The following is a 22,938-nucleotide window of genomic DNA, read 5'->3' as shown; positions in this document are numbered from 1 at the left end:
ACATATGTTCTCCTCTCAAGTGGTTTTACGCAAAATAAAACTTGTCTTTGTATTCTTATTGTGATCAGTCAAGAATTCCCTGCAAGTAAAATTGAACTATACTCTAATTACCACTTGGCTGAGGTTTGAACTCAGTCCTTTATATGATATGCCACCCAGCTGAAGGAGTTACATGTCAATCATTTAATTAACACATTCCTGTGACAGTCACTATTGAACCTCAATGAGACATTTTATTACCAAAGGAGAAAAAAATAACTGCACTGAGTAACTAAATCCCTGTCAGACAAAACAAAAACAACATGAATGACCGAACTGGAAAGAAATGGTGTAAGAGAAGGGTTTCAAACAGAAGAAAAGGTTTATTAGTTTCACATCAAAGAAAAAACAAGGAAAAGAACAAAATCATAAAAGCATAGGAAACATTTGGCTCAACAAAAGATACACAATGATGGCATAAAGTCAAAGCAACAGATATGAAAACTCTAAAACTGAAACACAAATTCAACTGATTCACTCAGAATGCTTGAGATATATACAGTTTTGTACGACAATGCACAAGATATCCATTGGACTTTCATTGGAATAGTCTGCTTAATATGTAAATTAAATTTTACTTTAAAAATTGCATGGTACCCTAAAACTACCATCACGTACTGACTACACTGCATTGCCATTTTCGCTATGGGCAACCAGGGTTATCTAATGACATTAGAATTTTTCAGTGTCATCCATCTTTAGCCTTTGACGAGGTAATGGAAATCTAATTGAAATGTTTACTTTCACTGAGGGCACAGAATTTAATTCTATCATCCCGCAACATCAAGCCACCCAAAAAGGCAAAAACTGAACAAAGAAAACTTAACAGCATAACTGTTATGCAAGTCCATGTCTTACAGAAGTCCATACTGACAAAGCTAAGGCTCACATTCACAACAGCAGAGCAATATATTTTTTCCACTGTGCCGTATAAAGAAAAAAAAAACTGTCACAAAAAAACTGCATACCACCTGGTTTCACAGTGAAGTGCTAAGAAGTGAAGGACTTTTCAAGAATGTTCCCATATCCACGGACATCTGAAAACCCCTGGGACAATCCCTTCCCTGTCTTACCATCGCATTCCCATAATGCCCTTGGCTGCAGCCCGAGGCCCAAACTCAGTGAACTGAAATTGTTGACATCTTCATTATTTTTTGTCCCCTACATCCCAGTTAATCTTCTACAAACAATGACTGTCACTGCTGCCAAGAACCACAATGTTTAATTAAACAATCAAGTAATGCCACTATGGACCCCTCCGCTGCACAGGGCACAATCAGCTCATAAACAGTATCTAACAACTGAGGGAAAAGGGAAAAAACAAAATCAGACAAACACTGACAGAAAACAAATAGAAAAAGCACAAACGTCACAAACTCCACCAATTTCACATTTCTGCATAACATTTCTTTCGCCAATAGGAAAGCACAACAGAACTGCAGTCTTCAACAAAAGTCACTAATTCTGCCTACTGTTCAAAATAGTCATAATTATACTTAATTGAGATGTTACAATTGACTTGACTGAATAAAATGAATTCTCAATCCCCTTAAAAGATTTACAAATATGAATGTATGCATGTGTAAACAGGTTTGTTAAAAAAAATTCAAGTAGCTGTAACATGTACCAAATAATTATTTACAGAAAATAAACAGATAAATGGATGGATGGATATTTTACAACAGACAAAGATACATACTACGCAGCCAAGGTTCACAAACCTTTTCAGCTAATCCTTGAAAGAGTTACAAAAACATATTTACACACAAATGCCAAACTTTTGCAAGGAGTTACTATTAACTTTCCCCAAATCACAGTAAGTTCAGTAGATCCCCATTACTGACAATATTGTCATTACAGCATCCCTAATTTCAATTGCACCAAATGCAAAATGATTAAAAAATGATTATATGTCTGTTATGTAAAAGCTGTTCTGACTGTACATTTTTATGTAAAATACCACATGTGATTATGATGCACAGCTACCGGTCGATGTTCCAGTATTTACAAAAGAGAAAATAAGAAACAGAAATACGGATGATGCGTGGATTTGGAATTTTTGTTACTCTACTGTCTTTTTAAAATTAATTTACCTAAAAACTTAAATGCAGCTTTATACCCACAGGTTGCTAATTATAAATTAGGAAAAAGTAGTAACATAATGCACATAATCTAATTTCAAATGGAGATGCTGACCACAATTTTTCGACTTTTGCGTGGATTTCACAATTAAAGTGACAGAATAAGCCAATCAGCATGCCATACGCGCCACGTACAATGCCCCCCTGGCCGATATTAAAGCACGGCTGGTTTCGTGGGGATCCTTTCGGCCTGTGACGTGGACTCTCGTCTGCAACAGGTGAAGCAGAAGCGCCTATTTTCAAAACAAAAGGACGCGTGGCCGTCCTGTCACTGGGAAATAGCTAATCAAAGCTTATCAGCGCCGGATCTGCCACGGTACGCCAAAAGACACGAATTCTTAATAACAGTACGAGTTAAATCCTACATATACAAGTCATAGACACCTGCAGTAGATTTTGAGGATAATAGGAGGTGGCCACCTTTAATCTTCGCTGCCGCGCTATCATCGCAAATACACCAAGACACATTTGTGAACGACAGTCGCCACGCGTCATATCGCGCTCACACACTGACCTAAAAAATAAAAAATATCCGTAACACGGTCAACCAAGCTAAGACCTCCGTTCGTCAAGTTCGGGGAGGAAAAAAAAGTTTCAGTCAGAAAAGAGCGCTCACCGAGCAACTATGCAGATTAAGAATGTATAAATTCCGAAAATCCATTATCATTTCATCAATATCCTGCACAGAAAAAAAGCCCGTCACGTTTATTTTGAAAAAGCAAAAAAAAGCGGAGAGGGATGTTAAAAGGTACCATAATACGAGAGATTAGGAGTAACAGTGCGGCCGCCGTGGCACGCGAGTGAGCGCGACAGCGGGCACGGCGCGAGCTCAGTCCTACAACTGGCAACTGGATGCCGATAAGCAGAGGCCTGCTTTATGAGTGCATTCTCCATTTTGAACAATACAGCTGCCTGCACAACTCTCTGTTTACACCGTAAAAAATAATAAATCGCCTGGACAATATGCGATTAGATCATGCACCATTGTCCCGCCCTCACCCCCCTTTCCAAGTTGCCCGGGTTAATTAAGCCCTCTATTTACCTGGAGTGCTGCCGTACGTACTATGGCTCCGAAAACTGCTCTCCGTACAGTAGCTGGCATCATCATCGTCGGGTATTTCCTCCAGGTAATCGGACTCATCTTCTAAGGCCTCTTCGTCTTCATCCGACAATGGATCATCGCGGACAAACTCGTCTTCCTCCGATCGCAAACTCACGGCATCCTCGTCTTCATCGCTCTCATGGTCATCGTAAACCACCTTGTTACTCGTCCGTCTCCCTCTACCTCTGCTACCAATCCTGCCTCTTCCTCTACCTCCTGATGCCGTAGTTGATCCCATTTTTCTCCTGCCTCTAGATGAATGGTAATTTCCCCTCCTGGGAGTCAGAATTTCGACCTCTACTGCACCTCTCCCTCTTGCGCGTAGTCCTCGCCGGGGTCTCAAACCGCGGACTAGCCCGGGAGAAGGCTCCTGCATCAGCGCCTGTTTGGGCGGCCTGCCTCTTCTCCCCCTCATTATATAGATACAAATGTATTATTTCCAATTTCAGTTTTCGCGCGGAATTCACCCACGAAAACCCGGGAAAACGGGCACCGCCTAAAAGCCGAAAGTCGGTAGATATATGAGAAGTAGTTCCACTCAGCCCCAGACTTAACAAGCGAGAGAAAGCTTAATGCGAACGGCCGGCGTCCCGCTCCGGGTCGCCTCTAGTCGCCATTTTTCTTCCTCTCTCTCCCTCTACTGAAAACAGACAGCAGGCCTTCTACGGCGATCACGTGACCGTCACTCTACAATGAAAGCTAAACGGCTTAGCATTTTCGCCGACGATATGCTCGTGTTTGCATAGAAAAATTCATGTTTGCACGATCGCTCACTTGCGGCCACGCGTTGTTTCCAGTACGCTTGTGCAGAAGGACAGCGTTTCATTTTATTATGTCGGATATTTTAATTGCGAATGGAAACAACGCTGCTCGCTAGCACCATGCATTATGCAACTACGAGAAAGGGGCTTCTGTCTTGCTTAATGTTATGAAAACAAAACATGCACTAAAACCATGTCATTTATTTGGTCATCACACGTCAAAATTATATCCAATCAAATAAGAGATGTAGGAAAAAATTCCATGCGCATCTTGAACTCGGATCAATCAAGCCGTAATTGCGTAGAAAAAATACAATTTAAAATCATTCAAAGTTTCAATATAAAATATTACTACCTTTCAATGGTTACAGCAGCCATTGCAATTTAAAAGACTACATCTTTAAGACAAACATTAAACATGTAAATGAGTTATGGTTAAGAACGAGTTCAAATAAATTAAGCCCTTGCGATTTACTTTTATAATGTATATGTGCAATAAAATAGTCTGGCACACAAGGCACACTGACAGTATTTGCCTTCATGTGTGCACATAACTGTCATAGACAGCCAGTATTCTAAACTAAATCTCTAATGGAATGAAATTAAAATGAAAAAACATGGTGATGGATGTAGGCCTCCTGTAGAGAGGACATCTTTCAGATTTGAGAATATTTACCTCCTTTTCTGACTGTTTTGCTCCCAGCTCTCATGTACCACAGAGCAGTGTTCTGCCACCTAATCTAGGTTCTTGTAGACAAAGTACATGAGCTGTGTTTTCTCCCCATGCCCTCTGGCCTTCAGCCGCTCGGTATCTCCCTGTCACTTTCAAACACTTGTGCACTGCAATATTGCTGCGAGCTACAGGCAGTGTTGAGTTCTATCATAAACAGCAGCACAAAAGCAGCTTTGATGATTTGAATGTAACATATTAGTTCAGCTCCACCAATCACTGCAACTATGAGCCTACATTAAAAGAAATTAGGCTCTTGTAAAAAAAATAAAATAAAAAAAACTATGAAAATGAACAATTTCAGGTATATCCTTGCATACAAGTTTTGTAAACTTAATACTTAACTGTACATCCATCTTTCACACATCTTTTTTCTAAGTGAGGGTCGTGGGAAATCTGGAGTCTATCAGAGATGTACTACAGTATATAAATTAAATGTCTACCTCAAAGGTACAACAAATTTAACCTTTTCTTTTTTTAAGCTTTCAAATTTTAGGTTACGGTCAACTGCTCTACTCCACCAACAGTGTATAAATGGTTTCCTGGTGTTCATCCAACAACACATACTCCATTGCAACATAATTATCACTCATAAGCTATAAAGGCTCCAACAATAATTTTGTTCTCTCCATAATTTTTTAATGGTCTTAAATATTATCTTAAGAAAATCAAGTCTTAAGTGCAAAAGAACTATCATAAACGTAACATAAAGCTGAAATAGAGATTTTAATTACTTTTTGGTTGTGATATTCAAATCATATACATGTGTTGCGAAGCACGACAATTTAGCATCCATTTCGTGGCTCAAGTTTGTGGCTCATCAATATTTCACCACGCTTTCTTTTATTTGCATTGAAAACTTGCAAAACATGAAACGAATCACGGTAAATATGAATAAAATCACGGTAAATAGCTATTCTTTTCTAAGTGTGTGAGAAAAGAATAATGTGTATATACGGAAGCTTCAGATCAGTCCATCAGATTCTAAGAAATGCACTTTTCTTCAAATTTGTATTATAGTGTACTTAACATCAGGTAAATCGATGTATATTTTTCGCTTCATACTCATCTTTTGAAGCACATTATTGTTTATTTCACAAGGAAAAATAGGAAGACTTGTATTTGTATTGTAGTCGTGGCCGAGTGGTTAAGGCGATGGACTAGAAATCCATTGGGGTCTCCCCGCGCAGGTTCGAATCCTGCCGACTACGATGCAAGATTCCTTTTTTGAAAGAAGTGGACATATCGCAGATGAAGGCATCCGAATTAATGACCATATCAGTAGAGACCAGGAAGTTACGTATAATTCACAGCATTTTTTTAGTTCGCCGGTGTACTACGTACAGCGTATTTAAATAGAGGTTGCACGGCACGTAACGTTACGGCGTGGTTTGTGAGAAAAGAGCACCTCCACGTGGTATGAAAAAAGCTGGTCAGATCGATTGCTGAAACACCAATTTACTGGGTCAGCTTCCGAATCACCTGTACAATATTATGTCCTCTTGGACCATGGTTATAAATAACTGACCATAATTTGGCAACAGATGTTGCATGTACCTGACGTTTAACTCATAAAGAAATATTTAATCAGCCATTCACAAATCTAGTCCGTGCACTGCCGCCAGAAATGTTTAATCGGGGTATTTCAAATAAAAAAAAACAAATGGAATCAGTCACACTTTCCAGAAAATATGTTAGAGCTCCACTCTTCCATTGATATAAAGCAGGATTTCCATCCCAGTATAATGATTATACACATACATAGAGTTAAATGACACTTTGGTCTGTAAATCATATTTAAGAAAATCAGTATTACGCATTTGGTAGTAGGAATTAATAATTAAAGTTTATGGATAAGTGAACCATAACCTACACAGACTTTAAAAATTCATCCAGGGAAATATTGAAATTATTATAACATCATTTAAATACACCTACTGCTGTTACAACATAACAGAAACAGCACCACCTTAGTCTGGTGGGAGTGTTTGTGACATATACAAATAAACAAAACACAAAATAGATGACATACCTACTCTGAAATCATGATAGCCAGACATGTGGTGCACAAATGCTTTTAATAAAATATTGTAAACTACTTAGAGACCATTTTCATTTGTAATACAACAAGCTGGAACGAGCTTTCCCACACTTGGGAACATAAGATTAGCAAACTTAAGATGCTCCTTTACGTTGCCCTGCACACATTCATTATGTTGACTTTCTATAGAAACAAAGATAAACAAACCCTTTGTTACTCCACACACTGCACTTTTTAAAACTGAAGCGCTCCAAAACTAATTCACAAATGTCACACTTTTGTATGTACATATACAAAAGATAAAAAGGAAAGGCTTGGAAACATAAAGCTGAATAAAATGGCATTAAAAAAAAAAAATTAAATTTTTTTAAAGTTAAAAGCGTAAGTGTATGGAGCATCCAAGGCTGAGGGAACACGACCTTTTAGCAATAAAGAGAATGTCCATTTATGCACAATTTCAGCATTGTACATACTTTACAATAAGTTCTGCAGGAAACAATTCGCTTATATAAATCCGCATTAAAACATGGGCAAACTCCTGTACTGTTCCGTAGAAGATGCAACAGAATTCTAAAACGCAGTTTTTTGTGTGTTTACGGTGAGGAACAACAGTAAGAGTTAATAAAATGAATTTGTTCTCTAAAACAGCTCGATGATCTCAATTGAATACAGGCCGACGTCCTCAGACTGCTTCAGTTTGTGAATGTTTTGAAGGCTTCCCTGGATCTTCCCAAGTTCAGAGATTAATCTCACCTAAAATGGAAAACAATTTACCGTAAGTGGAATTTTAAGCATGACAGGTTTCAGTGGTGAGGACAGTTCTTCGAATAGACAGTTTTACCTGGGATCTAACAAACTTGTTGAGATGTGAAAGCATGTCTTTGGCTTCAGGAACCATCACCAACACAGTGAAATGAGCATCAAGCACCAAGCAAACCCAGTCTATGATCTACAAGAAGAAGTGAGGGGCAAGAAATTAAAATTTAAATTCATCTGACAATTTAATAATTTTCACACAGTGGAGTAATAATTATTAATATCATAACTTAAGAGCAAAACATTCAAATTCTTCAGATGAGTATAGAGAATGAATTTAAGTGCAAAACTTGAACTTTGAACATACAGGTCATGTAGGTATATTCTCAATTTCATCTTAGCTCATTTTAGCCCACTCAGTAAAAGAATGGCATTACTTGTGCTACACAACACATTGACAACCAGAAGTACTGCAAACAGAAAATCACTCCCGTATGGAGAAGTGGACGGCAAATTACGAACCTGTACTGTAGTTGGTGATCTCAAACCAGACGTGCGTACATTGAAATCTTGCGAAAACTTCAAATACAGGAACCAGAGATACCGAAGAAACAGCTGCAGATTGAGAACAGAGCAGAGAGAATCGTCAGCATGTGACGCACACAGAGCTGGACATCTGGTGGCAGTGAAGATGCAGGCACTCACCAAGACCTGCTGGACCGAGAGGTCCTTCAGATGCGGGAGCAGAAAGCTCTCCGTGTGGGCCGTCTGTAGGATTTCATTACTGCAGGTCCAGTTAAAGAGGAGATCTCTGCCAGAAAATGGAGCTCGTCCTCCTTATTACTGATATTACTTTATTACAGACTTCATGCACCGTATCTTTACACGTCTAGATGGAAAGCTAAAATATTTGCTACATCAGTAAAGGATACAGTAATACAGCCTTTTTTAACCCAACTGGGCAAGAGACGTCCAGGTCGAGCAATCCTGCTCTGCCTCGCGACTTGGACGGAGGGATCCGAGCCTCATAGCCGTCATCCTCCAGCAGCACAGGACTGAAGCCATTCTCCAGGTTGCCGTCCTTCCTCCACCCTACGCTAATATCCTCCATGAGGGACATGCTGTCTGGTTCTATGTCCACTGCCTCCAGGTCGCCGTCGGAGACGCTGTGAGCCAGGGGGGCACGAAAGGTAATGGAGGGAGGGGCAGTCCAAGCAATACCTGGACGTGCATTTCAGCAGCACCCTTGACTACATAGTCAACTTGTGCTGTACAAGAGTGAAGTGTCTATACTATAGAATTTCCCCTGGGGTTCAATAAAGGCAGGCAGGCAGGCAGGCAGGCCGCCCGCCCATCCATCCATCCATCCATCCATCCATCCATAAGCCAGCAACTCAAAATATTGATCTAGTTGGCTGCCCCCCCTCCAGTGTTTCTATCATTTCAACACCACAGGACTGACCATAATAACCATTTGGCACTCACTCGATAAAGGCCTTAAGGCAGGCGCAGGTCACCTCCTCTGGGATGTCTGGGAAGTGCTGCAAACAGAGCTGAACAAGAGAGTAGTCCTTCTTCTCCAGGACGAGCGGTAGAAGACCAGGGCACACACTGCAATGACATCACCACAGACAGGTCAAAGGCGGCTTTCAGCAGCACCGGACTGTCCTCCAACACTCTAAGCATTTAAACTCCTATTTCTGGACACTTGCTGCCTGAACATAGCAAACCGTTCCAAGATTACGGCACATTAACATACAAATCTATACAAATAAAAATAATTCAATTTCTGTTCAACTATACTTATGACCAAACAATTCATTATATGGCATTATTACACATTACACTTCTGGTAAAGTGTCTTTTGTTGTAACTTTTGTCTATTTAATGTGTGTCTAGATGTATGTATTTGCTGCTGTAATGCTTGCAGTTCCCTTCGAGATCAAGCGCCAGGGATCATGTCTCAATAAGCTAAATGAAGGTGAAGCCATGCTGCATGAAGATGAATATCAGCGCCACACATTTCCCTGGATCCCAAAGACCGGCCAAACAAACATCTGCCTTCCTGCCTTCTAGCACAGACTGGAAACTGAATTTGGTATTGAAGACAGAAGCTGATGAGCGATTACATGAACCCAGCGCCCCCCCCTCCCCCCGCACCTGTGACAGAGGCAGCGTGTGTGCACCAGCCGGGCCAGGGAGTTGCGGGTGTAGAAGGACGGGTCAGACAGGCAGCGGGTCACCAGCTGAGAGGCCACCTGGCCCACGGCGAGCTGCAGGTCCGGGCCGGCGGCTCCCATGAGAAAGCTCTCCACCTCCCTCTCGACGTCCTCGCCCGGAGCCGTCTGATCATGGGACGGAGGAACAGGGTAAACCGCGTGCTAGCGTGCCGCTACATGCTAACTGCCATGGAGGGCAAGGGGTGGGGGTCTTTTCACACAGGCTGGATGGAGAATGAGGTGCCGTAATACCTTAATGTCTTCTAGCACTTGGTCGACTGTGATGGAGGCCGCTTGACTCTTCCGAAGTTTCTATAGAGAGAGAAAGTTGTTTCAGAGCAACAACAAACAGGAATGCGCTGCTTCGAGGCTGAACCACTAAAGGCACTAATGAGAGTACACATCTCCTGGCACCACATCTCCCACTCCAATTCCTTACACTCCTCCTCGTATCTATGCCTCTGGTGCTTCTCTGTGGCTGGGCAGCAGCTTCGTGCAGCAGGGAGTTCCATGACCGGACAGGAGGGGGCGGACACGAGCCTGTACGGAAATACCGGCGGAGTCAGGACCGGGTTCCACCCCTTTTGGAAGGTGGATCGAGCCGGCAGGTCGAGCGTCTCACCCTCCCCGTGGCCCTGCTTCAACCTCCCCAGCGCCGCTGCCAGGGAGGACTGCTGGCAGTCATAGGGTACGGCGGTGAGAACCCTCCCGTGGGGAACGTACAGCTTCCCGGAAAAACACCAGAGCTGAGGAAGAGAAGGACCAGCAAAGACTGTTCAGTGACTGAGAGGGAGGGCATACGGTAATACTCCGGTAATACTCCGGTAATACTCCGGTAATACTCCGGTAATACTCAGTTCCCAGTGTACAGACTGCTGACCTGCCCATAAGGCTGCCCCAGCAGCTCTCTGGATGCCTGCAGCGTCTGAAAATGCGTGTTCCAAATGCACAGGAACTCTGTCGGAGGAAAGGGAAGGCTGTTAACGGCACAGTTTGGGACACACGAAAGGCGATTAAAAACATCACAACAGACTTAAAACCCTACGGCTACTCTGGGGGACAAAGCTAGAAACGATATCACGTAATAATATGACACCTATAAAATGATAAAGTCAGAGAAACGCAGCTACACATCACCAGAACCATCTTTATATCAGGCTACAGTATTTTTAATTGCTATTTTTTTTTGTCCTGAAACCTTCACGGCCTGGTTGAAGGAACCGCGTTCACGCAGCCAATATTTGGGATTCCGACAGACCTTTGCGGGTGCCCTCAGAGGGGTGCGGGACCCCCACCACAGCCACATTGGCCTCGTCCAATGAGAGCGCGGCCGCCACAGACAGATGCCCATCGCCAACGGGCAGCTTCAGCAGCAGGGTCCTGGGCAGGGGCTGCACCCCCTCCGCAGGACCCCCAGACACCGGCACTTCGCTCTGGTACAGACAGCCTCTCGAACCTGTGCGGGGAACAATTACACAGACAAACAATATGGCCACATATGAATACTCAAAGCAGGCGTGACCGGATTTGGCCACAGTTACATTTTATATGCAATATTAAATAATAGATGTGTATAATATCTTTAAAATTAAATGAATTACATGAAATGAGATATTGCTCCAGGTGGACTTTGCTAATAAACCACCAGTAAGAGATGCCCAGCAAACACCCCCCCCCCCACTTACACAAATACAAGAAGCTTATGTTTTTATTTCGGACAGTAGCAGACACACTCAGCAGGCAACTGCCTGCGTCTTCCATCTCCAGCTTGTACTTCAGCAAACAGTTCGGGTTGAATCGGTGCAGGTACACAAAGTGCTCCCCCTTCTGTCAGGGCACATGAATAACACACGACGGTTAGGGAAGCAGCCCCATTGCACCACTCATCCTACTAGAAGCTTCCCAATATAATGAAAATAAAAAATAATCAAATAAAATGCCCAATAATAAGGGCTGCAGTTGTAGCTCAGTGCGGAAGTGCAGTGCTTTAAGTTGCGACAGAATTACCATACAGCCTTTTCATATATATACACAAGAAATAAATGCTGTACTTTTTCCATAGATTGTTAAGATTAAGATTAAGCTGAGCTTTATTTAGTTTGAGTTTATTGCTTTGTTTGCGTGGTTCTTGGAGCAAACGCCTAGTCAAATTCATTTTAAATGTGACCTTACTTGGCCAATAAAACTGAAGTCTGTTTAGCTTTAGATATCAAGGGGAAATTCTGCCGCAAGATATGTGGTACAAAGTAGCATATTTGTAAAGAAAGGGGAGCACAGAGTTTGTGAACGTCACCTCTCGAAAGAGAGGCAGTCCCGTGCTCTGCCGAGGCTTCGGCCCCGTTTACCTGTTCTGTTGTAAAAACGACGACTTTCTGCTTCCCCTTGACAAAGCTCTCGCTCCACCTGCATAACAAGACAAAGTATTTAGTTTAAACCAGTAAAAAATATACCACTCAGCTTATTTATAGAAAAAAATTCCGTAAAGACTGATTACAAACTCAGGTGAAGAGAGAAGTAAAGACTAAATCTGACCACAGCAGAGTGACTACTGAGCAGTTTTGGCAGCTGATGAGACAGATCATAGCACTCGAAATACTGCTTTCATGGCCTGTACATACCGGATGACCTCCCCCTCCGGGAGCAGCTCCTCAATGGACTGCTGGGGAGCAGCCAGGAGGGTATCGAGTATCCGGACGCCCCCCCTGGCAAACAGCACCACCGGCTCGCTGTCAGGGAGGGCATGGACCCTCGCGACATCAGCAGACACCTGCATGGGCCAGAACTCAGTAAAACACCAAGAAGCAGAGCTAAAACGGCAGCCAATAAGCTTTACGGACTGCTCTGCACAATTAGAACAAATATTGAAAAGATGGATAAACTAGAACATTTACTGTATTTTTTCACTTATTAGTGAAATTGCTAATGCATTGTATTATGGCTGAAAAACATAGCTCTTAAATTAAATATATGCATTTTCTGGAGGTAACAGAGGTACACATTTATAACTGCAAACTGAGATACACTTACAGTTGCTTTAAATGCTTTGTCAAAACAGTCCTCATCTTTCCAAACTCTTATGACCTGAAAAGAAAAGCACAAAACACACCCATTTTCAGCACAAAGCCGTTTTATCATCTCAATACAAACATCAGAAGAAGTAGCTAAGCTAATAGTGACAGAAAGTCATTAAACATCAGTGGCAGTGGAAAACAATCCACTCACAACCATTCACCCGTCTGTTACAGATTTCGTTTTAAAGCATAATAAACAGTTTAGCTGTTCCCTATTTGACATGAAATATCGTTTGTTAAGTTTTTGTAGTTATCAGATGAATATCGATGGATTACACCAGTGGTTTCTCTGGCACTGGTGCCACTCTGGAGTTCTTACCTTGTTGTCAGTGACCACCACATATTCTCCGGTCTGTGTGTTGTACACTGCGGGGCTGGTGATCGTTTGCCCCTGTTTAACCGTCCAGCTTCCCAGCGGCTTTTGGTCTGAGACCTGGTGTAAGAAGTGTCGGAAAAGGCGCGTTATCAAACTAATGATTTTTACATAGTTAATTAGTATGGTGAAACGCGACAATGACAGTGATACAACTATCTAGTTATTATTTAAGAATCGGTCAGCCACTAGTTTACTTTTAATCGGAGTTCAGGTGAAATACAATTACAACTGTTTTTTGTGCGATGGGTGCGTGTGCGGTGAGAGCATGTTTTGGAGAACTGGCATCTCAGTTATGATGTGCATAGGCTCCGAAAAGGCAAATGCTCCCGTCTTCTTTCATTAGTATTACCTTATACACAGTTATGGATTTCCTGGCATCGGTAACGATAACATGATCGGCTTCCCTGCCCTGTTCAATGCTCAGGATTCTCGCTTCAGCACTGCTTGGTCCCGATGCGAGTCCGCACAACGTGAAGCCATCGCACAGCGCAGCCATTGCAAAAGAAGAAAATGCAAAACTGCGCAACCGCGAAAGCTACGCACTGAAACCATAGACCCTTCTATCGGAAAAACGAGGATATATAGCGGTATAGATTACGAGATGCTGCCACTCAGCGGCCTGGAGGACTTCACTGTAGCCCTGAGAGAACTTGCCTTTTTGAGCCTTTCGTTATGACCATGGCTAATAATACGCTGGAGCGAATCAATGCATCATTTATGTTAAATGGAGTCTGGGGATGCATCTTCTAATCTAGATTTTTTTCTCGACATATGGATATGAACACTGGGACTACAAATGTTAAAAAACATAAATTTACCCATATAAGAGAATGAGAAGAAATAAAATGTGCGAATGAAGAAGACAGTAGATCATGTAATTGCAACTAAACTTTATTAAGTACAACATTTAAGAAAATATGTCGTAGTTATACAAGAACAAAGTAAAATGAAAGTGCGACTACAATAATAAAATAACACACAGAGAAAATGAAAGAACTCAGAGCGGCTTCCAGCAGCCTAATGAGGATGACACTTAACCCTTCGAAACACTCAGACCTTGGTCATTTTTCTACATTAATATAGTTAAAATGACAACAAAACAAAACCATAGTGAATACCATACAAAGTGAAATTAATATCAGGTTGATCCTGTTTGCTTGCAAGTTTGTCAAATTCACTGGAAAAAAAATAAAAATAATAAAAAATACTGTAACAGTAAATTAAAATCAATTGCTAAGCATACATGTTATTTTGATCATAAAATCTATGTCATGTTAAAAAACAATGTCAACAGAAAACACTTTCAAATACATTTCTGAACTCATAAAAGCAAAGAAAAAAGTACATATATACTGGAAAAGTGAAACAGTTTTGTGGACAATCTGTTCCTCATTTATTGGTGGATATATGTTAAAATGTATTTAAACAACTTTTAAAACAAGTGGTGCGTTATGCAAATGTATAGGCCCAATCTAGTATCCTGATAATGTAAAATTCTCTTTAAAAGGTGGCACATTTTTTGGGAATAGCTCTTGAAAACTACCCTTATGTTTGTTCTAAAAATCAATATGGAGACACTTAACACCTGCTAACAATAAATTCTTAAAATTATACAATAACAACTATTAAAATGATTGTGAGAAACTGTGTTTATTCACCATGTTTATTGAGAAATTAACATGGTAAATATCAGAAATAAAAAGGCAGTCCTGTAATGATTCACAAATTCACAAATAAACTTCATATTTAGATGCCACAATAAGAACTTAGAAGTCTTGGTTTCACATCTAAGTACAGTTTCCATGAGACGTTTCAAAATATATTTGAATCTATACACAATGATAGCCTTGTGGTATGTGCACAAGTGATATTTTAGCCTAATAACCATGTAAGACTAACTTTACAAGATTGAACTGTAACCAAGTTAATTTATTAGACCTATGGATAGTTCTATAAAACACATCAGTAATGCATTTTACCTCATGAGAGATTAAAATAGAAACCCATACCCGTATAAGCACAACATCTCTGAAATACACAAGTGCTAACAATTATTTGACATACCAAATGTATATCAAGCAGACTTCCCTCAAGGGGGTGACATTTGATAAATATTTGGTATGTTCCAAATGAAATTTCTCCCTGGATAAAAAATTCTGCTCATTGATCCACCTAAGCTTCTATTATAATCTTTATGCTTAAGGTAAACATACTTGGCCTCACGGTGTAATATGCTATTATCAAGCAGATCGATGCATGACAAAGCATTTGTAGTGCACCAAATGTGCCGTTCCGTGCAAATCTGTTCATACTCTGTGCAGCTCAATGCACTTTGACGCGTGGTTGTGACACAGGAAAGGTTTACCGTCGCCTTCAACTTTGTGAGAAGCGACATGCAACCCGATGTAAAAAAGGACTGGACGTTTCGATGCTATACAAGTATCGTACAGATTTGGTATAGAGGTCAGAGGACAGATCCACATGCAGAGGCACGGTGTGGAGAACAGTCTCCTCAGAGCATGCTTGGTTTCTGAAGAAACTCTGCATTACCAGAGCATACGGCCTTTTATACTGGCATTCATGTTTTCCACAGTTTCCACAGTAACACCAACAAACCCCTCCATATTAGATACATGTACACACTATACATATATATATATCTATAAATATATGCGCAAAGATTCCATGCGGCAGAAAAAAACCACCATAGACTGAACAGTTTATATTCAGAAGTCACTCCATGAATGCTTGCGTCTATCGGTTCTGTCTCCCCGGTAACAGTGTCCAACAATTATCAAAATGAAAAAAATGGGTATAAACTGAGCAACTCAATGTGAATTAATGTCTTTATTAAACATTATTATTAGCCAAAATGCTCTTACACCAGCAAGCGTGACTAACAGGCATTCCAAGGACAGCAAGGAATAAAAATGTACTTTATACAGGAATCTTCTTTGTAATGGAAGTCTCAAGTAATGATATATTAGCCTACCATATCTATGTACGGTACTTTCAGTCATGATTGGTAAATCTCTATGCTCTATTTGTTTTGCCCCATTTTCTGCACCATCGTGTTTCAGCTTTTGTTCTGATCGAGACGATACAAATAAAAAGCCCTGAACAGTCGCAATGACCCAGAATGTTCACAAAGTTCAATGTATCTGATGGAGATAATGGAAGAACAGTCAAGTTCATTCTGAATTCTAGAGACACTGAGCTTCAAGGCAACACAAAAGGAAACTGCTGTACACAATAGTTCACATGTAATAGACCTGAACTCTGTTTGCCGTCGCAGCTCCAGAGATGAGCTAAGAGGAACAACATTAAGGTTTAAAGTGACCCTTCTTCAGCAGTTCAAAGAATTTAGCGATTATTAATATGGTCTGCAGGCCATTTGAGTTCAGCTCTGTGTTCTGCACTCCCTGCATAACCATTCTGAGCTTTGTGGATGAAAGCAGATATTTATATTTCTGTACACATATAAAAGTACAACTACAATAAACCTCTTTTGAACAGCAACTGGGCGTCATGGCTTGTATATTAACAGCACGGGGTAGGCAGCTGAGCGGCAGAGACCTGAGACACTGAGATTGTACCTGGCTGTAATTTTCATATCTTTATGTTTGGGTGGGAGTCTTGCTCAAAGACAAAATGATACAGATATATACACAGTTTGGTATGTATTTGTCCAGCAATTAGGAGGGGTAAATATGACTTCAGGAGTCACAGATAATATACTATTATGCTCTGAATTAACCATGAACCAATTCTCACTTAACATATTAACCAAAAACTTTAGTTAACCATTACTTTATAATGTACATAATCATTATCTACCCACTAGATACTGGTAATAGTGATTCTAATGGACCAATAAGAAGGTTTGTTCGAGTAAAAACAACCTGAGGACTTATCACTACTTATCCATTAGTTCTACGAATTAATGAACTTATCTAATGTACTTACTCGTTAAGAGGAGATAAATGTAGCACTAGATAAGTAACATTAAGTTTCATTACACCTAATTGAAACCATAATTATCAGTGAATTGAACTGCAAACAGTTGTCTATTAACAGTAGTTGAAGGTGGTGTTAATTGCTAATTGCTGTGCATTTGTAAGATGCTATAAGATGTAAGTGATGCGATATGCATGAGTGGTTCCCACTGTGATGCTTGGAGGAGGCCAGATCACGGTCTGGGTCTGCTTTGCCGGTGACAGTATTAATGGTCTTTACAAAATCAACAGCAGCCTAAAACAACCTACCTTACTCCAACATTCCATCAGGATTACAGCTGATTGAGCAGGAAAGTCCTGCATAGTTTAGCCAGATAATGACCCACCACCTTGATCCTCATGTTTCATTGAGTATATAATGTGTTTTTTGTTTCGTTTTCAAATATTTACAGACAAATATGACATAAAATGATATAGAAAACCTATTTTTGACTCATATGGTATATATGATATTATATAAGATATTACTTAGTCATGATAGTCAGCAATACAATAGCGGCAAGTATGTACATACACTTGTGATTTCATGAGGAATTACTGGACAATTACAAAACAAACCATGGAAGATCAACAGCGATTGCATTCTGGTCCTGTTGTGTTTCAGGATATGGCTGGAACAGAACACTGGCACATCTCAGACTGGCTTGGCATTTCGGAGGGCTGTCCCATGAGACTGAACGCGGGAAATCTGGGCCCTGGTCAATGAGTTTTGAAATATACTCATCATACATAGGCAGTGTGTTTGGAGATAATTAATTCGGGTACCGACAACAAGCCTGGAAATAAATAACCAAAGTATGGCTAGCGAGTTCAGCCATTAATCACTGTAATGTGGCCAAAGAGTTTGGAGATGAATCACTGAAGTACAGGCTAAGGGTGTGAAGATTAATGGAGTGTGGAAGATAAGAGGACCTGCAGAGAGAACCACACATGTAGGTATACGTAGGGTTGCAAAGGGCTGGAAAATTTCTGGAAATTTTCCCGAAACTTTCCATTCCATGGGAAGTTAAGCTGGGGAATTTTGGAAATATTCCACATTAGAAACTTTCCATGGGAATTAACGGGAAAGTATGGGAATTAACAAGAATATTCCTAGAATTTTGCAACCCTAGGTATATGTGAGGGGGGCAGAGGGGGTCGGTGTGGTTGTGTCTTTCTGGGGGGGTGGTCACTGTGGCGGCTGGGGACTGGAATGACAGGCCGAGGATGAGGGCTGGGGGAGGTTCAGCTCGTTGCTTGCGGGGTCGGGCAGTGTGAGCGTCTCAGGAGCCGATTTCTTCCGGGGCCGGTCCTTGGGCACGGACAGGAACTCGGGCGCCTCAGTGGTGAGGGGGGTGGAGGGGGCACTGGAGGGGCCGCTGCGGGCGTAAGATGCCAGGGGGGTCTCGCTGATGGAGATGGATGGGGGGAAGATCCCGATCTTCTTATTGGTCGCTTCTTGAGTGGCGCGTTCAAATTCTCTCACCTCATCCATTGTCATGTCTTTCGGAGAGAAGGAAACAAAAAGGCCAGAAGCAAAAGTGTTAGATTTCATGTCATTTCCTCAGATCCGTCACATAGCATGTGCATGTACAGAGAATACACTGTTTTGTCTGATGTAACACTTAGTTTATCATAAGCTTCAGGTAAATAAGCACTCGAGCAAAGCGAAGAATAGCCAGACTAGCCAACATGCACATCAACATGTGTATGAAATATTGTTCTTTCATTCATAAAAAATCAGCATGATTAGCCTGTGACTCCTAATGCTCATTTGCGTGGTTCTATAGCAGTTAAATCCAGGACTGAAAGTTTAGTACTGAAAGTATTTTCTACAAAGAAAGGAGCTGGAGACTATTTGGGTGGCGATTTAAAGTATGAAAAAGACAGAAGGGAGGCGAGGCATGAAGGATCAGCGTTTCCCAACCCGGTCCTCGGGGGCCCCAAGACAGTCCACATTTTTGCTTCCTCCCAGCTCCGTCAGACAGTCCACATGGGAGGGAGCAAAAACCTGGACTGTCTTGGGCTCCCCGTGGACCGGGTTGGGAAACACTGTAGTAGATCATAAAGGTACAAACAAAATGAAACACATACACTTGCTTTGGCATGGATCTCTATTTCATCCAGTGAAGGTGAATTTGTGGAATGTTCTTGCTGGTCATGGCAAACCTTAATGTTGGTTTTTTCATGCATTTGTTTCTCGTATTCCCGCACGTCATCCAAAGTCATATCTGCAAAAATTCAAGACGTTGGCACCTCCTGTTAGGACACTCCAGACAGACCTAGGTAGAGGGGGAGGGGAAACTGGAGGAGAGCAGGGCCTTGGCTGATAGTTAGAAGGTGCCAGAGGTTGGTAAGCTGGGGGAAGCAGATGGGGCAGAGCTATTTTCCCACAATGCAACTGGGCTTGTGCTGCTGGGAGCTAAGTCAGGCGAGGGCAGGAAAGAAGGCAAGGAAGATAAAGGGCTTCAGGAAGAGGAACGGTAGGTGCAGGAAAGCAAATGATCCAGGGGAAGTTGGGAGACATGTCATTCAGAGATGGGAGCATTTCCAGGAGGACTGGATCTTCAAAAATGCAGGCTTTCAAAGATCCTCTGACTTCATTTGAGGATGAAAAGCTTTCCAGATTAGGCAGAAGAATCAAGGCAAGGCTTTGCATTTTGCTTCGTGTCCATTTCTTTCTTACGCACTTACCTTTAAGCGTCGCAAAGCAAAGCTCAGAGGGGTTAGTGGAAAAAATTGGCTGGAATGTGAGTGCAGTGCATGGACACATCAACAGACTCTGTTCAACAATCACCATTTGTTTTCTAGTTAATTCTTACAAAGGCTGCCCATTAGATTTCCTGCTCTGTAGTTCTGGACACTCTAATGCGGTTTCTGACTTTACTGGCTGGAATAATAATCCCACAGCTTTCTATAGCAACCCAAACATGCTTTTTCCTTACTGATGATCAGAGCTGGATACTCATTTCTCATTTGTATGAAAAAGAAGGAAAGGCAACAGGGGTCAGCAGGTGGACGACCGAGCGGCTGTCTGCCATGAGGACGTCACGGTGACCGCCTGCCTGGAACAGGGTCTCAGTGACAGCTGGGAGGAACAGAGAACGGGCAGGTAGGGGGTCCCTGAGACCGGGCACACCATGCTATGATGCGGAAGGGGGAAGATGGGAAAGCCAGCGGAGACGGCGGGGGACACAAAGGAGGTCAGAGGCCTTTAGGCAGCTTGTGCTACACAGTGAGTTAGACGTCCGTTAGGGGGCCTTGCCAGTGACTCCCACAGCCAGCTCTGTTAAGAGGGAACCTCCCCAAGGGGGGGGCAGCAGTGCTCAGACGGCACTGCAGCGGCAAAATGGATCAGCGCAGTGAAAGTGAGCCGATAAAAACACAGCTTGGCAAAGGGACTCCAGTTTGGCACATGCACGCTGCCACCACCCCCGCACACGCTCTCTGGTTACCGCGCCCCGCCCACGGATCCCCGTCAGAATGCAAAGAGGCCCGTCGCATTTCCACTGGCAACAAATGCGACATTCGTGACTCATTTAGGACGCCACGCTATTTACATGTCACTATAAAAAGGTTCTGTAGACAAACTAAATGCAATTCCCGTTTCGAGTGACCGCATCTGGGTTTAAGGTAAATGTGAAACGTGTTCTGAGCTTCTGTACCACGACACTGACAGGTGTTAAAAAACGGCAGGTTTGGGGAGCGAGGTCTCTGCCCCAGTGCCATGGGCTCTGAGCTGGGAGACCAGGGGAGGATGAAAGGCACCATCCCACCCCACCTCACCCTGCACTGCGCTGCACTCAGACACGGGCCCGTTTTATATGCTTCTGTAATTACGGCTTTCATGGTTTGGTTCAGGGAGAGAAGAAAAGGACAGAAATCAATATCTGAGCGCGGGGGGGGGGCCGTGGTGCTTTGGCCGTCATGGCGTTTGAATGGAGCATGACGCCCCACTGTTCATTACCAATAAATCACATTCCCACCAGCGGCGAAGGAAATGGACTCCAGCGCCACTGGATAAGGCGACCGCCCGTAATCACGGCCCGTCTCTTTCCGAACTTGTCTTCTGACCTGGAGATGCTGTCCACACTTGGCTTCTGCTCTGATCTTAGCTCCTGTCTGCTCCAATCACAGGCCGGTATCGACGGCTGTCTGCTCCCCACCCCGGTGCCAATCAAACACTTCTCTGGCTCTGAGGTTAAACACCGCCCCTTGGCTTTCGTCCATGTGAGATGGAAATCGGACCTGATGTATCGCCTGTCGATTCCACCCCGGAGGAGCTGCTCTTCACATCAGGTGGTGTAAATGAATTACCCACAATGCCTCTCTGTGTTCCATGTCCAAATCGTCTCATTCACCTGAGACTCAATGAAACGATTATTCTAAAAAACTGTGGAATACCGAATGATGACAAGAGCAGCGGTAATATGATCCGTTTGTATAAGAAGCTAGACTGTCTGCCTGTATCAATCCTCTCCACCTCATAATAAAACAAAAGCCTTTGTTAATCAGGTCACTTGATAACCGACTTTGATGTGAGAGACGAATACTAACGTTAGGCCCTTTCAGACAGATGGCATTATATTGCACATACACAGAGATTAGCTGTGTTACGTCACCATTCATGACAGCAGGAGGAAACGGGGAGGGGGGGGGGGGGTTGCATGCGTGAAGGTGAACCTACCGATCCACTCGTCCACCCAGGCGAAGGCCTGCCTGTGTCCCAGTAGTAGGACGTCCCGCACAACCTGGGGGGTTAAAACGACAGATGAAAATGCTTTAGCACCCATCATTGCTGGGTGGTGCTTGCTGCTTCATGCCCATAAATAGGAAAACCAGAAATACGAGCAGTGCCACCCCCCCCTCCCCCCCAATAGGACCCTCCTTCTGGAGAGGGGCAGGAGAGCTGCGTCTCGGCCCGGACCCCCCCAGCCGGACGCCGTCGTACCACTGACCTTGTGCACGAACTGCTCCACGCGAGTCTGCAGACCCCACACCTCGAACTTAACCGTCACCAGCTTGTAGGAGCACATGATGGGCTCCTGCGTGTCCCGCCAGCCCTCCTGCAGCAGCCCTCGTGACGTCTTCTCCGACCTGAATTGGCGCGGATCCTGCGGGGAGCCACGGCGACACGGGGCACTAAGAGCTGCGGCCGGGGAACCTCGCCATTCCGAGAAGGCTAACTGGCATGCTGGCAAAAGGGTTAGTGCCGATACGGAAATAACTACAAGGGTCGACCATCCGCGGTGGCATTTAATCAGCTGGCGCTTTTGTCCAAAGCAGCGTACAGGTGAGCGGGGCAGGACTGAGACTGGAAATCGCCATACAGGCTCACCACACATACATACGTAACCCCTACTGGGGGAGGAGGCCCCTCCCACCACAAATTTTGCAGCCCACAGCCCCTTTGGCTCACTATGGAAATGCCCCATATGGCAGATGGCCAGTCTGAGAGGCAATGAGAGTCAGCCAACATCCCCTAGAAAAATTAGGGTTAAAGGCTTTCATCCTCCCCCAGACCCCCAGCTCAGAGCCACACATTTCCTGTAGTTAGTGGCTCAAACAGTGGAAAAGTCGCCTTTGAGTCTGAGCTTTGCACCAGAGAGGCGCTGTCATAAAGAATGATTCTCCCACTGTGCAAGCAATGGGGCCCAGGCCAAGCAGAGCTGGAAAACAGATACAGTCCAGCGTGGGGATAATGCGA

At 43.1% G+C, this 22,938-nt stretch overlaps 3 protein-coding genes and 1 non-coding gene across 10 annotated transcripts in view; 1 reads left to right on the top strand and 3 right to left on the bottom strand.

Moving 5' to 3' along the window:
* Positions 1–3,954, bottom strand: part of LOC111847916 (nucleosome-remodeling factor subunit BPTF) — a 39,477-nt gene extending 35,523 nt beyond the window's left edge. For all 6 annotated transcript variants that reach the window (XM_023819548.2, XM_023819523.2, XM_023819540.2 and 3 more), the window contains exon 1: positions 3,223–3,954. In XM_023819548.2, the coding sequence (XP_023675316.2) occupies positions 3,223–3,697 (475 nt within the window). In that variant the 5' untranslated portion in view covers positions 3,698–3,954. The remainder of the gene's footprint in view (positions 1–3,222) is intronic.
* A 1,948-nt stretch (positions 3,955–5,902) lies between these two features.
* On the top strand, positions 5,903–5,984 carry trnas-aga (transfer RNA serine (anticodon AGA)). The gene has a single exon. It is a non-coding gene; the product is annotated as a tRNA-Ser (tRNA).
* An 848-nt stretch (positions 5,985–6,832) lies between these two features.
* On the bottom strand, positions 6,833–13,773 carry nol11 (nucleolar protein 11). The gene is made up of 18 exons (XM_023819297.2): positions 13,586–13,773; positions 13,180–13,293; positions 12,817–12,870; positions 12,408–12,556; positions 12,135–12,192; positions 11,475–11,616; positions 11,048–11,245; positions 10,670–10,746; positions 10,412–10,535; positions 10,229–10,329; positions 10,042–10,101; positions 9,731–9,915; positions 9,056–9,181; positions 8,503–8,736; positions 8,276–8,354; positions 8,093–8,185; positions 7,656–7,763; positions 6,833–7,567 (listed from the first exon to the last, which is right to left on the bottom strand). Exons 1-18 carry the CDS (start codon positions 13,730–13,732, stop codon positions 7,454–7,456), a joined length of 2,163 nt encoding a protein of 720 aa, XP_023675065.2. The 5' UTR covers positions 13,733–13,773; the 3' UTR covers positions 6,833–7,453.
* Positions 13,774–14,111: 338 nt separating this feature from the next.
* LOC111848066 (cytoplasmic phosphatidylinositol transfer protein 1) overlaps positions 14,112–22,938 on the bottom strand; it is a 71,766-nt gene continuing 62,939 nt past the window's right edge. Inside the window, exons 7-10 of one of the 2 annotated variants that reach the window (XM_023819805.2) lie at positions 22,190–22,345; positions 21,919–21,982; positions 19,326–19,462; positions 18,597–18,734 (exon numbers count right to left, since the gene is read on the bottom strand). In XM_023819805.2, the coding sequence (XP_023675573.1) occupies positions 18,729–18,734; positions 19,326–19,462; positions 21,919–21,982; positions 22,190–22,345 (363 nt within the window). In that variant the 3' untranslated portion in view covers positions 18,597–18,728. Of the gene's footprint in view, positions 18,735–19,325; positions 19,463–21,918; positions 21,983–22,189; positions 22,346–22,938 lie in introns of both variants that reach the window. The other variant, XM_023819787.2, reaches the window with a different exon arrangement.

This window comes from Paramormyrops kingsleyae, chromosome 5 (genome assembly GCF_048594095.1).
Source record: "Paramormyrops kingsleyae isolate MSU_618 chromosome 5, PKINGS_0.4, whole genome shotgun sequence".
NCBI classification, from domain to species: Eukaryota; Metazoa; Chordata; class Actinopteri; order Osteoglossiformes; family Mormyridae; genus Paramormyrops; species Paramormyrops kingsleyae.
The sequence above is the reverse complement of the archived record's forward strand: the minus strand, read 5'-3'. Positions and strand labels throughout refer to the sequence as shown.